Source organism: Cryptotermes secundus, unplaced genomic scaffold (genome assembly GCF_002891405.2).
Source record: "Cryptotermes secundus unplaced genomic scaffold, Csec_1.0 scaffold484, whole genome shotgun sequence".
Lineage (NCBI taxonomy): Eukaryota > Metazoa > Arthropoda > Insecta > Blattodea > Kalotermitidae > Cryptotermes > Cryptotermes secundus.
Window position 1 is genome coordinate 61270 of NW_019734968.1, and position 13231 is coordinate 74500.

The following is a 13231-nucleotide window of genomic DNA, read 5'->3' on the forward strand; positions in this document are numbered from 1 at the left end:
TCCTGTTCATGACAGGAAAACTATTCAAAAAAGCAATCTTGAAATTCCTCCATAAACATATTGAAGAAAGAGGCCTGCTCAACACAAGCCATTTTTTTTTCATGAACGTCACAGCACAACATTGCAATGTATGAGGCTGGCGGATCACGTGACCCTTAATTTCAACAATAAAATGTTTACGGCTGCAGTGTTCTTTGACATCGAAAAAGCCTTTGATACCACGTGGCACTCAGGATTGCTGTATAAGTTATCAAAATTGGAATTCTCGAACAGTTTGACCAAACTTATTGGGTCCTCTCTTTCTAACCATAAATTCAGGGTCTTGGTTGAAGGCAAAATGTCAACGCCAAGGGAAATGCAAGCAGGGGTGCCACAAGGTTCTGTCCTTTCCCCTACTCTTTTCAACTTGTACATAAATGATGCCCCCCAAACTCAAGTCATGATGTTGGTGTGACTGGTTCTTTTTATAAAATTAATTACGTTTTTTTTAATCCTTCCTTTGCATTATTTTTACTGATGTAATTGGATCTAGCACAGACTACTAGAATATCATCCTTTGACATGTCTTTATCAATATTTGTGCCTAGAATATCCCTTGACTTTGCTCCTGGCTTCACAAATCTGCTGACATCGAACTCACTATTTAAATTCAGCTTTAGTAAGTGTGCACAACCTCTCGTTTGACTGTCCTCAAGTAGCAGGACTCTGTGTCTCTTACATTTTTCCTTTTCCTTTATACTGTTTTCAGTACATTCATTATACTTTTGATCATTTTTTTTATTATTATTCATCCAAATTACACCATTCACTACAGTTGGTATAGGTTGATCTTCATTATCCTTAAATGCTTGAAGGTTAGATTTGTTTAGTTGTTGGTTCATTGTCTGGATTTGATGATTTGTATGCACAGTTTTCCATCCTTGAGTTTCTTTAGGCTTCTTGCAATTCCTGTCTGATGTTTCACTTTCCACGTAGTTTTTGGTTTGAGATGTATAATGTGGAAGTGTTTGTACTGGGTCTGTTTGCCTTAGGATAGAGCCATGATGAGCATGTGACCACAGATATGAGCCTATAGGTACCATAAATAACTTCATGAAGCTGAGTGAGACTTTGAGTAGATACCTGTTGCTTGGCCACTGAAGAATTTCCCAACATTGTATAGAACCTGAAAGTTTATTAATGTGTTTGCAGAAACCCGTCACAGGTCCCTATCCTGATCCATATGAATCCAGTCCACACCATCCCATCCTATGTCTCTTCTTAAATAGTATCTTCCCTTCTATGCCTAGGCCTTCCTAGTGGTCTCTTTCTTTCTGGCTTTTCTCAACAAATTCTATATACATTCCTCTTCTCCCCCATGCCTGCTATATGAGCTGCCCATCTCCTCCTTGACTTGATCATTTTAATTATGCTTGGTGAATGTAGGTTACAAGTTGTGGAGCTCCTCATGATGTTTTTAGGTTCCAAAGGAAGCAGATATTTTCTGTGCTGCTGCAGTGATTATTAGTTTCTTGGGAAGAGCACTGAGCTATGAACCAGATACTTTCTAATGATCTTGATAGCTGTAGAGAAGAAAATGTGTACAAAACAGCTGTTATGAGCTAGATGTAATGAGACGCAGCCATAGCAGGGAGAGCATGTGCTGTTTAATGTTTGGTGTTGTGCATCCATTTCTGAGAAGGATGTGATGGTTTTTACAGGACCGTACAAGTCCGGAGAACGTTTTAGTCGGTCCATATGCTGAGACATACCCAACACCTCATGATGCAAATCAGGCCATCAGTATAAAAGCTAAGGCAGTTTCACATGCAGAAGAAGAAGAGGTGCCTGTCCCAATAACATTTCCAGAAATAAAGGCTGAACCTGAGGTGAGCTGTATGTGCACTGTTAGGCAGGTAACACAAACGTTTTGGAATGAAGTAAACAATTCACAGGTCACAGAAGTTTTTGAAAATGCTGTGCCCCTACCATAGATATTCCTTTCACCAGCTGAAGAGGTTCTGATTAATCCTTAAAGCTGTTGTGCAGGAATATTTGCAATTTTCACCGGCACTTACAAGCAGAATTGTATTTGACATAAGTGTCATACAGAAATACACATTTTTCTAAAGTATACCACATCATGATAGAACACAGTGCTCACTAATTGTAACAGAAGAAATGACTAATCGAGTTAATAACTGCCACCCCCTGCTGACAAATCATAAACACATTCACACGTATGAACCGCATTAAGTGCCATGAAACATAATGCCATGATAAAGTTAATAACTTCCCTTAATTCCAAACATTATTGACCATCAGGCATGCTCAGTCATTGGAAAAATTCGAATTTGACTGACAGTTGGAGGTGTGCTTGTCGCCTTGAAGCACAGAGCTGTCAACCAGTCAATAACCATAAGAACCTCCCTGTACAAATATAAAAATAAATCTACTCAAAGATAAACACAATGAAGACAAAAAACTTTATTCAGTATGAGGTGGTATTGGATAGTTCCTGGACTGTTATTATTGTAACTGCCTTGGTGAAAGAACATGACAGTTAACACTTCTGAAAGCCTATTGCATCAGTCTGGCACGAGACAACACACTCTGATTATGCATTGTTTTTAGAAGAGTGCGTTTTTGACTTCATGTTTCGTTTTGTCTGCAATGGATGGCAAAATCAAGCAATGTGTCTGTATCAAGTTTTGCATGATGCTTTGTAAATCCACTGCCAAAACCCTTGAAGTGCCTTGTGAGGCTTTTGGAGAACATTCTTTAAGCTAGACAGTGGTTTTTGAATGGCATTCACATTTCAGGGCCGGGCAAGTGTCAGTTGAAAATGACAAACTTCCAGGGTGACTGAGCACCAGCAAAGGATAAAATGTTGAAAAATTCGAGGACTCATCCACAAAGACCGTCGCCGAACAATCCGTGAGCTTCTAGACACCATTGAGATCAGTTATGGTGTTTGCCAGGAGGACAGAATTTGAACATGCGCCTTATTGCTTCATCATCACGACAACAGACCCACCCATACATCCCTGAAAACCACAGATTTTGTTACTGACAACATGGTTATCGTTCCCCAACCTCCCCTACTCGCCGGACTTAGCCCCCTGTGATTTTGCTGTTTCCCAAATTGAAAATGAAACTGAAGGGACGATGTCTTGAAACAGTATCTGACATCTATCACAAGTGGTACTAGACAGCATTGAGGAAAATGACTTCCACGGCTCTCTTGAAGCGTGGAATAAATGATGGGAATGATGTATATGTTCCCAAGGAGACTGTTTCGAAAGAGATGGCAGACAAATTAAGTTAAACCAGTATTTCTTTTTACCCTAGTCTGGGATCTTTCCAGTACACCTCATATAGTACTTGCCCAAGGTAACACATACTCTGAGCCAGTCACGGTAGCCAAGAGGTCTAAGGCATGCACTGTCTTCACTCACTCAGAAGCTGGGATCGTTGGTTCGAATTCCGCTGAGTGCATGGATATTTGGTGGGTGTGTGCGTGCGTGCATGCATGTTTTTCTGTGTTTGTGTACAGCGAGCTGATCACCCGCCCAAGGAATACTACCAAATGTCTCAGATCTGGTAATCCGAAGTGAAACTGAGAATGTCTTGGAAGTAGGCCAAGGCGCAAATTGGGTCTGTAGCGCCAAAAAAGAAAAAAACACAGAACTATGTGCTAAACACTGTACATCCTCCTACCAATACCACCCCAGACACCAACCACATCACCAGCACAAAGCACATGTTTTCAATTGAGGGACAGGTATGAAAAATTTACAGTAAATTTTGTGACATTACCCCCTCACCCAACAGAAGCTAAAGAGAAATAGCTAATTACACCATATTATGTTTTCAGGCTGTCAGAAAATAACATATCAATCATGTTTTGCACAAAATCTGCATAGAAATAGGAACACTAACATAAACGAGAATATATACATTGTCAGACAGGGAAACGTGATGGATTCTAAATTAGTTGGAGCCAATTTTTATTTATTTTATTTGTCATAATATATAAAAATGTATGCCATTTTATGCATATAACTTGCATCTCATTTTGGCTTAAAAATTATGCCATGCAGATGCGTACCATCTCTTCATACGCATTCCTGCAGCCTCATCTTGAAGTTGTTCATTGAGCGACTTACCATGTTGGTGGGTATTGCTGTGATTTTATGTTCAACAGCAGCTTTCAGTTTATGAACTGTATGTGGTCTGTTGATGAATACCTTCACTTTGAGGTAACCCCAAAGGAAATAACTGCATACACTCAAGTCAGGTGACCAAGCTGGCCATGGAAGATCACTGTGCTGAGAAATGACATGCCCAGGAAACATTTCTCCACAATTGCCATGGAAGTTCTTGCAGTATGACATTTGGCCCCATCTTGTTGAAACCACATGGTTTGTAGATTAATTTCACGTTTGTTAGTTTCTGGTGCTAGGAAATTATACAGCATGTGAACATTGCGACCAGAGTTTACTGTTACAGCATGTCCATTTTCCACAAAGAAATACAGGCCTCTCACAGCAAAGCTTCCCACACAGCACCAGACTGTCACACGTTCAGAGGGAAGAGGGTGGTCATGAAGCTTCCGTGGATTTGAGTGTGACCAATAACGGAAGTTCTGTTCGTTAACACGCCCAGATAAGTGGAAGTGTTGCCACTCATGCCAAAGACCACATCATCTGCCACAGTTTCAAGCATATTTTGTGCAAAATTGAAACAGTTCAACCAAAAACATTGATGGAACTCTTGCACACATCTTGTATGGATGAAAGAGCAAATCTAGGTGCAATATTCGTCTCACCCTCCAAGTTGAAATGCCTAATGCAATGGCATGCTTCCTTGCAGAAGGACAGGGACTAGTCACTGCTGCCCACCCAACAGTCTCAACATTCTCAGGTGTTTGGACAGTTCATGCACCTCCAGGCGATTTCTTCTTTAGGGCTGAGCCAGTTGATATGAAGTTTGCAATCCACAACAAAATCGTGTTCCTACTTGGAACTTTACCATGTTGACCCACATTAACCTTTAAGAGACTAATGTCACCATATGGCGTCATTTAAAGTACAGCCATGTGGCCGTGCGTCACCGTATGGGTACCCGCAATCCACGCGTGCGCATAGTGTTTTAAAATCTTATTTTAAGATAGAAATTCTTGTTCTACTTACACTATTTTTGGACACCAGCTTTATAAGTAGACTGTCTTCCCTCCTGCATCATGTAACTGAATGTTGCATGTCACTGAATGCAGAGTCCGACGTCGCGATTCATGCACTTTGTCCGTAATCAACTCTGTTTTCCACGCGAAGCGCGCACACGCAATGTTAGTCTCGTATTAGCAGGAAGTAGGCCAGTGATGGCGAGTGGTCTCCTCTATTCATAACACTTATAAAACATCCCAATTTCAACTATGCACCATGGCCCCTTTTCACATTGAAGCAGTCGAAATAGAGAAGCCGCTCGTAAATCAAACCATTCAGAATGCGGTACATAAGACTGAAAGCACATAGAAGATAGGGGCCATGTGCAGGGCTTTCTACATTATTTTTGGACACCAGCTTTATAAGTAGACTGTCTTCCCTCCTGCATCATCTAACTGAATTTTTCATGTAACTGAATGCAAAGTCCGACGTCGCAATTCATGCACTTAGTCGGTGTGTAACTCTGTTTTCCACATGAAGCGCACATAGCAACATCTGTCTCGTATTAGCAGGAAGTCAGCCAATGTTGCCGATCTGCCTTCTCTAATCATAACGCTTATAAAACATCGCAATTTCAACTATCCACCATGGCCCCAATTCGCATGGAAAAAGGCGAAGTTAATAGGCAGCTGATAAATATGTGGTACACAAGACTGAAAGTATGTAGAACAAGGGGCCAAGTGCGGGCCTTTCTAAGAAGCTTAACAGTGCTTCTTGTGTGGCAGATACGTGTATACACAGACAGAGCCTCTGAGGGATGTGACCTCACTCCTGTATATACAGAAAGGTTGGAAGTGCTATATAAGCATAAACATTTCTTTCCCTTTGGCTAAGATAACGCAGTATGAATATGAATGATGTCACCAGCAGGCATTTATACTGCAGAAACTGACTGCATATTTGTGGACAGACGCTTAAAATTGGGAAAAAAAAATTTTTGGAATCAGTGTAACAATTTTTACAGATTCTAAAATCTGTAAATTACAATATCTGATTCTGTATTCTTTCTAGATAAAAGCAGCGTTTATTTCGTTCGTTTATCACAAAAATTGTAGAAATCACGGCATTTTGAGTAACATGATTACAATTTTTATTACTCTAAAATGGCGGGCATTTAAATTAACTCCGTCCCGCTGCCACTACCGGAATTTAAATGGCCCGTCCGATAAAGGTTACAGCACACACAGAAATGTCACAGAGTCACCATTTTTAAAAAATGTCTCGACAACAAAAAGCATGATATTTCATGGTCCACTGTTCCATGTCCACTGAAATTGAGTACTTTGAGCTGCTGAAGGTCAGTTAACCCTCTCTTCCCACACCACCATCACCCAAAGTAGTGCCAAAATCGTTGGGTTTCCATGCCGGACCCTGTACAAAATTATGCAGTCTCGACAGTTATACATAAGCAAAGCACTCGCTGCACTCTCAACTATGTGGGGTTTTAATTATTATTATTATTATTGGAGGGTGGGGGGTTGTGATTCCTTTTTAAAATATTTCATGGATGACATGTTACCTTCTCAGTTTAGAGACGTGTGGGAACCTTTACTGTAGCAGTCCTCGTTAACTCTTGTGTACATTATTTGTTGTGGGTGGAAGTTCACCCTTTGAGGGGAATTGCTCTATCAGGAAGCAGGAAATCATGTTAACATGCCTTCAAATGAGGCACAGTTGCCTAACACATATGTAGCTATCTTAATAGTATGCATCCTGTTGTGTGTTATAAACTAGGAATTACAAGCACATGCTTCATTGGAAAGTATAGACTCTCAGGATGGTCCAGTGTTGAAACTCAAGATCTCCAGAACTGAACCAGCCAGCAGTACGAAGGTGGTGTCATTCCAGAAACTGCTCCCAAGGGAGAGTATTTCTGGACTGGAAGAGCTGTTATTGCCCAAACCAACATGTGGACATCCACCAAAACGGGTATATCCATCAACATCTAAGGAGAGTAGTTCAGGCAGCAGATCACAGCGGAGAAATTCATCAGGTTCTGTAGCTGATGAGCCATGGTCTCCATCATCCAAAAGGTCAAGAATGCCTTCTGTTGATCCTGTATATGACCAATATCGAAGGCGAAGAGAGAGAAATAATGTGGCCTCAAGAAAATCCCGACAAAATAGGACAGCTCGTGAGAGAGAGATGAAGGAAGTAGCAGCAAAACTTGAGCAAGAAAATGAAAATTTGAAGATAAGGGCAGATGAAATGGAACAACTTGTAAAGAAGCTCAATGAAGCGCTGCTTGAGGCTGTGGTCAAAACTGAAAAAGTATAAGTGTAAAATTTGATGCTGACACATGACTCTTGAATTTGACCCATCAACATAATTACGTGATATGTAGTACTTTGATCACATACTCTTTGGTCAGGAAGCTTACTTTATGTATATAGTAGTATAATGTGTAAGTTTTACATGTTACCAAAGTTCTAACTTAGTGAATGAGGTTTTAATCTTATAGCACCAGGTTTTCTTGTTTGGCAAGAGTTTACAACCCACTTGTAATTGTCAAATTTAACAAATATGGAATTGTTTTTAATTTTGTGATATATATATAGAATTAAACGTGACGTGTGTAGTAAATAAGTCATTCAGACGGCAAAGTAGTCTGAAGACACATCAGCACTTACATGTTGATGTGCTGTAAATCATAGAGCAGTAGAGATGTGTTTAGACTAAAGGAACAGTATGTGACTTGTAGCATGCCACAGTTTTTCATTTTGTAAGAAAGACAGTTTTGCTGTGTGTGGTGTGCTGGATTTTTGTAGAATGCTACAATATATTGGAATTGATTGCTGTTGCTAACCGTTTGAACTGACAGGAAATGAACTGAGTGCCATGGTACAAAACATTTGTGCAAATGAGTTCCATTTGATTCTGATTGCTGAATGTGCACAATATCCTGTCTTGATGAGTGGAAACATACATAATATGACATGACATGACATTCTCCTACAGTTATGACGTTAATTCAGCAGTGGAAGCTAATGATTAGTAGAGTGTAGTCACTGAAACTGATCAACAGATTATACAAAGTCTGTCCCAAAAGTCATGAAATATATATATATATATTTTAATTTATTGATGATATCGGTACANTCAGCTAACAATCGGACAGTCATTCGATGGTCAGTATTCAACATCACGCACACGAGTCACATTTTCATCGGTTTGGCTTGTTGATGGCCGTCCAGAGCGGGGGTCATCTTCCGCTCCTTCCTGGCCCTCCTTAAACTTTTTCACCCACCTTGTAACTTGCACGTATGATAGAGCAGACTCCCCGTAGGCTTGCTTAAGCAGTTCATGAGTTTCGGCAGCTTTTTTGTTGAGCTTTGTGCAGAACTTGACCGCCCAACGTTGTTTGAAAGTATCCGCCATCGCACGCCGTGACGTGGTCACAAAACACGTGCACTAATTAAGCGATACTGACGCCTCTGATGCTCGAGCAGACTGACCTTTGGGTGCACTGTGAAGCTAAAGGCCTCCTCCCCCCGTAACCCAACCGGTTCCAGCGCGCTTCGACCAGTAGGAGCGCGGGAAAGAAATATATTTCATGACTTTTGGGACACACCTTGTACACATAATTCAGCAGCATCATATGCTTTTTGCCATATGTTGTCTGTGCTCTTCTGTCATTACATGTGAGTAAATTCGTTGATCAGTTAGTTTCAGATTGATATATCACTTGGATTGAGTATATTGAGATAATTGTTACGGTTTCTTCAGATGAATAGAAACTATGCTCTATTGGGCATTGCAGACAAGATATCTTTTTGCAGGATACTTGGTATATTGGTTATAAAAAGAAAGTTAAATAAAGATGTGTTGATTCTGCTTGTGGAGAAATAAAGTAATACAGAGAATTTAATTGAAAGGATCATGAAAGGCTTGCTTACATCTTTTCATTGTAAATATCAGCAGAGAACCCGACTTGTCTGTTGTGATATCAAAAAAGAAATGAGTTTTGCTTTAGGTCTCCTTTGCCTTAGAGGGAAAGAGTCAACTGAAAATTGTGGAGTAAGTTTAAATGTAATTATATAATTCTTTAATAAAATTAGGCACTGTCAATAATATTATTAATTGGAATTCAGAGGTTTCATGTAGTGGAATGACACAATTGTAGTTAAATTCAGCGCAGTTAGGGCTGCCCTCCATACCCACTTTCTTGACTGCCTGAATGAACTTCCCTGTAACCGAAGCTAATTCTTGGTCACTCTGAGCATGTGATCTCTGATTACTGACACTTTTCTTGCCAAGGAATGCTTCATTCATTTTGCATAAGATGTACCATACATTCTTCCCTCAGTAACTTTGCATCAACAGAGCTCTTCCTCGTATGTCACCACATGTTGGCTGTTGCTGCATCACCTGAACTGATCCTTCTCCAGGGTCCTGGAATATGTGTTCCATTTGTTGTGTATTCTTCATCATATGAAGTAGTGGGCAGTGCATGAATCGATTTGCAAGTTACAGTTGTCCTCAGAAAAGTGTGAAGGTAGGCTAATGCTGTGTGTTCTGTATGCTGAAATAAGTATATATGGAATGAAATTATCTGGCTCAGGAGAGCCAGTGTCTAACTGTGAGCATGACAGTGAATGGTAATGAGCCCTTGCATTCTATAACTTTTTGGTAATTCATTGGGAAGCAGAGCAATCAGTAGCCTCTCTGGAAAGGTGCAGCTATATGAAGTTGGTTAATATATGGCATTAGAACTTCTAGACTGATTGCCTGGAACTGGCATTTGTCATTGACTCCATCCTGCTGAAGGAACCCGCCACTGCACTTTGGTTTGATGGTCCATAACCCTGCGATGCCAATACAATAAACGTCTTATTTTGTGATATGTTCAGCAGCTCTATCGATATTCAGACTAAACAGCTAGAAACTGTAGTGTCATTAGGGAATGATAAGTTGGAAGTGGCGCCTTAATTAAGGTAATATCGTGGCATTTTCCTTGAGTGACTTACAAAAACTGAAAAGGCTTGGGATCATCTTCATGCAGATATTTTACATAAAATGCATACTGTTTTTGTCAGGTGGTTTAAATATTAAGAGGAATTCTGCATGGAAAACATTTATCTGCATATCTGAGACTTCCATATCATGTCTGTTCCTAGCTCCTGAAATTGTGAACATTACCAAATGTGTCTGATGGTCAGTAAGTATTGCTTTTCCTGTTGTATAAATTGGGGTAGTACAGTATACAGGAGGGCAGTGACTTGCATCCAGCCACTCAGTTTTTCAAACCCTGTATTTCCACCAGACTGAAGCAAAGCTTATCTTCCAAGAAATGTGTTCTTTCATTATGTGTTTTTTAGTTTTAGATTATGTTAATTACTGCTACATAAGTAACTTCAGGAACCTGAGTTAGTAATTGTTAATGGAAGTTGTTATTTTTGAGACGTCACATCCCGCTAGTGCAGAACCTTTTAAATGCATATAAATTTTACATCACATTGTGTACACATGCTGTGCACAGCAAAACAGCTGCTTAGTGTAGCTGATGCAGTAGAGGGGCTGTCTTGTAGAAGGCAATGCAGGATGGATGAATATACAAATAACTGTAAAGACTTCATGGAATAAATAAAATGTGAAAGAAGATGGGCAGAATGACAGTGAGACGCTTAACATGACCTACAAGCCTGAACCTTAACTGAAGGAGAAGAAGAAAATTTTTTCGACTTGAGCTTCATTCACAAAAATTTAGAATTGGTATTGCATATAACTCAGAATATGCTGGGTTTCTGGATTGTGTTTATTGTCTGGTGTTCAAAAAAACTAGATAATGTACCATTTCAGGAACTGGGTCTGTTTTGGTCCACTCTTGGGAGGGGGGGCACAACTACTCTGCTGCTTGTGAAAGGTGCATGGAAGAAGACAAATCAGCCACACATATCTTATGTGATTGTGAGGCCATAGCTTATTTAAGATTTCATCACCTCAGTCAGTTCTTTATGGAACCAAGTGACTACTACGTATGATTCCCTCATAAACAAAGTCCTACGGTTCATTTGATATGTAGGATTAAAGGGTTACTCAAAAGGGGAAGCACAATAAGTCATTGATGATCATGGTGCAAGGACTGGATTGTTATGGCTCACAGCTCAATCAATCAGGTAGGTTGCTTTTGTTGGAAGAAGCTTGAAAATGATCTTGTCAGTGTAGCAGATGAGGAACTTTGTGCAAAATATCCAGCTGTGCTGCAACTGTTCACTTTAAGTTCCCTGCAGCGCAAAATGTTTGGGGACCACCCAATGACAAGATTTGAGAGGTCATGCCTGTTGTATGACACTGTTTAGCTACATGAGCCAATTCAGCTCTAGGGCCCCCTGGGTTCAGCAACATCAATGCAGTACAATCCCCACACATTATTTTATTGCATACACTTTCAAAAGTATGGTATATTCTAATCACAATAAATACTGCATTCAAACTCAAAAATTGATCGCTACACCATAAAGTTTAAGAAAAACGTCCTCTGCTTAAAATTTCCATGTCTTGCAGAATCACCTAATTCTTGCTGAAGTAGCAACTGAAAGGTATAGCATAGCCAAAGAAGGAAGTTTTTGACAAGAATTTAAAGATGAAATGTGACAATCCAATATTATAGTTTGCAAAACTGTTAACATGAACTGATGGCAATCAGATGAATTGTTGACAATCAGTTTCTTAAAATATTCACAATAAAGGATTTGATTTAACGGGTGCAATACAATAAACAGAGTTCAGCTATGTAAACTACTTGTTCATGATGGCACATTTTTTATATATATATTAAGATTCAAATGTACTAGTGAGTACAAAATTATCATGCCCCCTTCAAAAATACCTATAATGGGGAAGTGGCAGTTTCTGCGCTGAAATGCATCAACAAAGGCGTGGTAGAGCTGATTCGTGCACAGAGGATTTGGGAGTTCAAGGAAGTATATCTCAAATGCAGTTGCAATGGAATGTACATCCTGAAGAGGTTTATGATGTTCACAGATAACTAGTACCAATTGCTCATTGAATTAATGCCTGTTTAAACTGAAATTAATGTTAGTAACATTACATACATCAACCCTTATCCAGCTACCAGAAGAGATGCATCCTAATTAATTTCACTCCCAGCGTCTTTTTAACTGGCAATTAAAGTGTGTCAGTGTGACAACCTATTACCTGAAGACAGGAGAGGCACCTTCTCTTGAAATGCTCTGTACAGCAAATACACCTCACATATTGGATAATGCCCAGCACAGGACTGGTATCAAAAATCGAGCATTGCCACAGATGCTTAGATTGTCACAAGTAACGAATATCTGCCTGGATATGTAAATTACTGGGTTAATTATAATGAGTCCACAGAGTTTTCAGTTTGGGAGAATGAAAATACAGTCAATAACAGATTTTACATGAGCTGAATTTTTTTATGTAGAACTGGACCACTTGTAGATTCCCCCCATAATCCCATTCAATTGGATATATTCCATGCATGCCAGCAATGCCACTGGGACTACAAGCAGAAAATGTCCATTTATTGAGGCTACTGAAAAAAAAGTAACCTTCGATTCATGACATTAATTGATGTGAAGATCTGATCCTGTTTGTGCAAGAATTAACTTCAGTACATCCTATTGTACAAGACCCATTGCAGTTTTATCTTCACTTCCATCTTCTGCTTTCTCACCGTCAGCCTCCCGTTAGGGAGGCAATTGAGATTGAACTGCATCCAGGAAATATGAACAGAGAGGGGGGGTTTTGTCTCAGCAAGTCTTGGAAACCTCTCATCTGTTCTCTTAAAAAACCGCCACCGGGATATGACGCCAGATCCAGAAGGCCACACAGGCCATGACCAACCAACATAACAACCCCCACCCTCAGCTTACGGGTTAGTGCCCAACCTTTAACCTTGCCTTTCTCTCCCCTACACAAAAACCATGCTTGTCCCAGTTCCCTTCCCCTACCCCTCCCACGCTACTGCTTTCACTTGTATACTTTCCCTTTCCCCCCTACCTTCTCTGCTCTCACATAGCTGTGTATATTTC

At 40.0% G+C, this 13231-nt stretch overlaps 1 protein-coding gene across 2 annotated transcripts in view; it reads left to right on the top strand.

The window, feature by feature from the left end:
• Nucleotides 1-8128, top strand: part of LOC111869086 (CCAAT/enhancer-binding protein beta) — a 17131-nt gene extending 9003 nt beyond the window's left edge. For both annotated transcript variants that reach the window (XM_023860301.2, XM_023860302.2), the window contains 2 exons: nucleotides 1701-1868; nucleotides 6942-8128. In XM_023860301.2, the coding sequence (XP_023716069.1) occupies nucleotides 1701-1868; nucleotides 6942-7484 (711 nt within the window). In that variant the 3' untranslated portion in view covers nucleotides 7485-8128. The remainder of the gene's footprint in view (nucleotides 1-1700; nucleotides 1869-6941) is intronic.
• Nucleotides 8129-13231: the final 5103 nt, after the last annotated feature.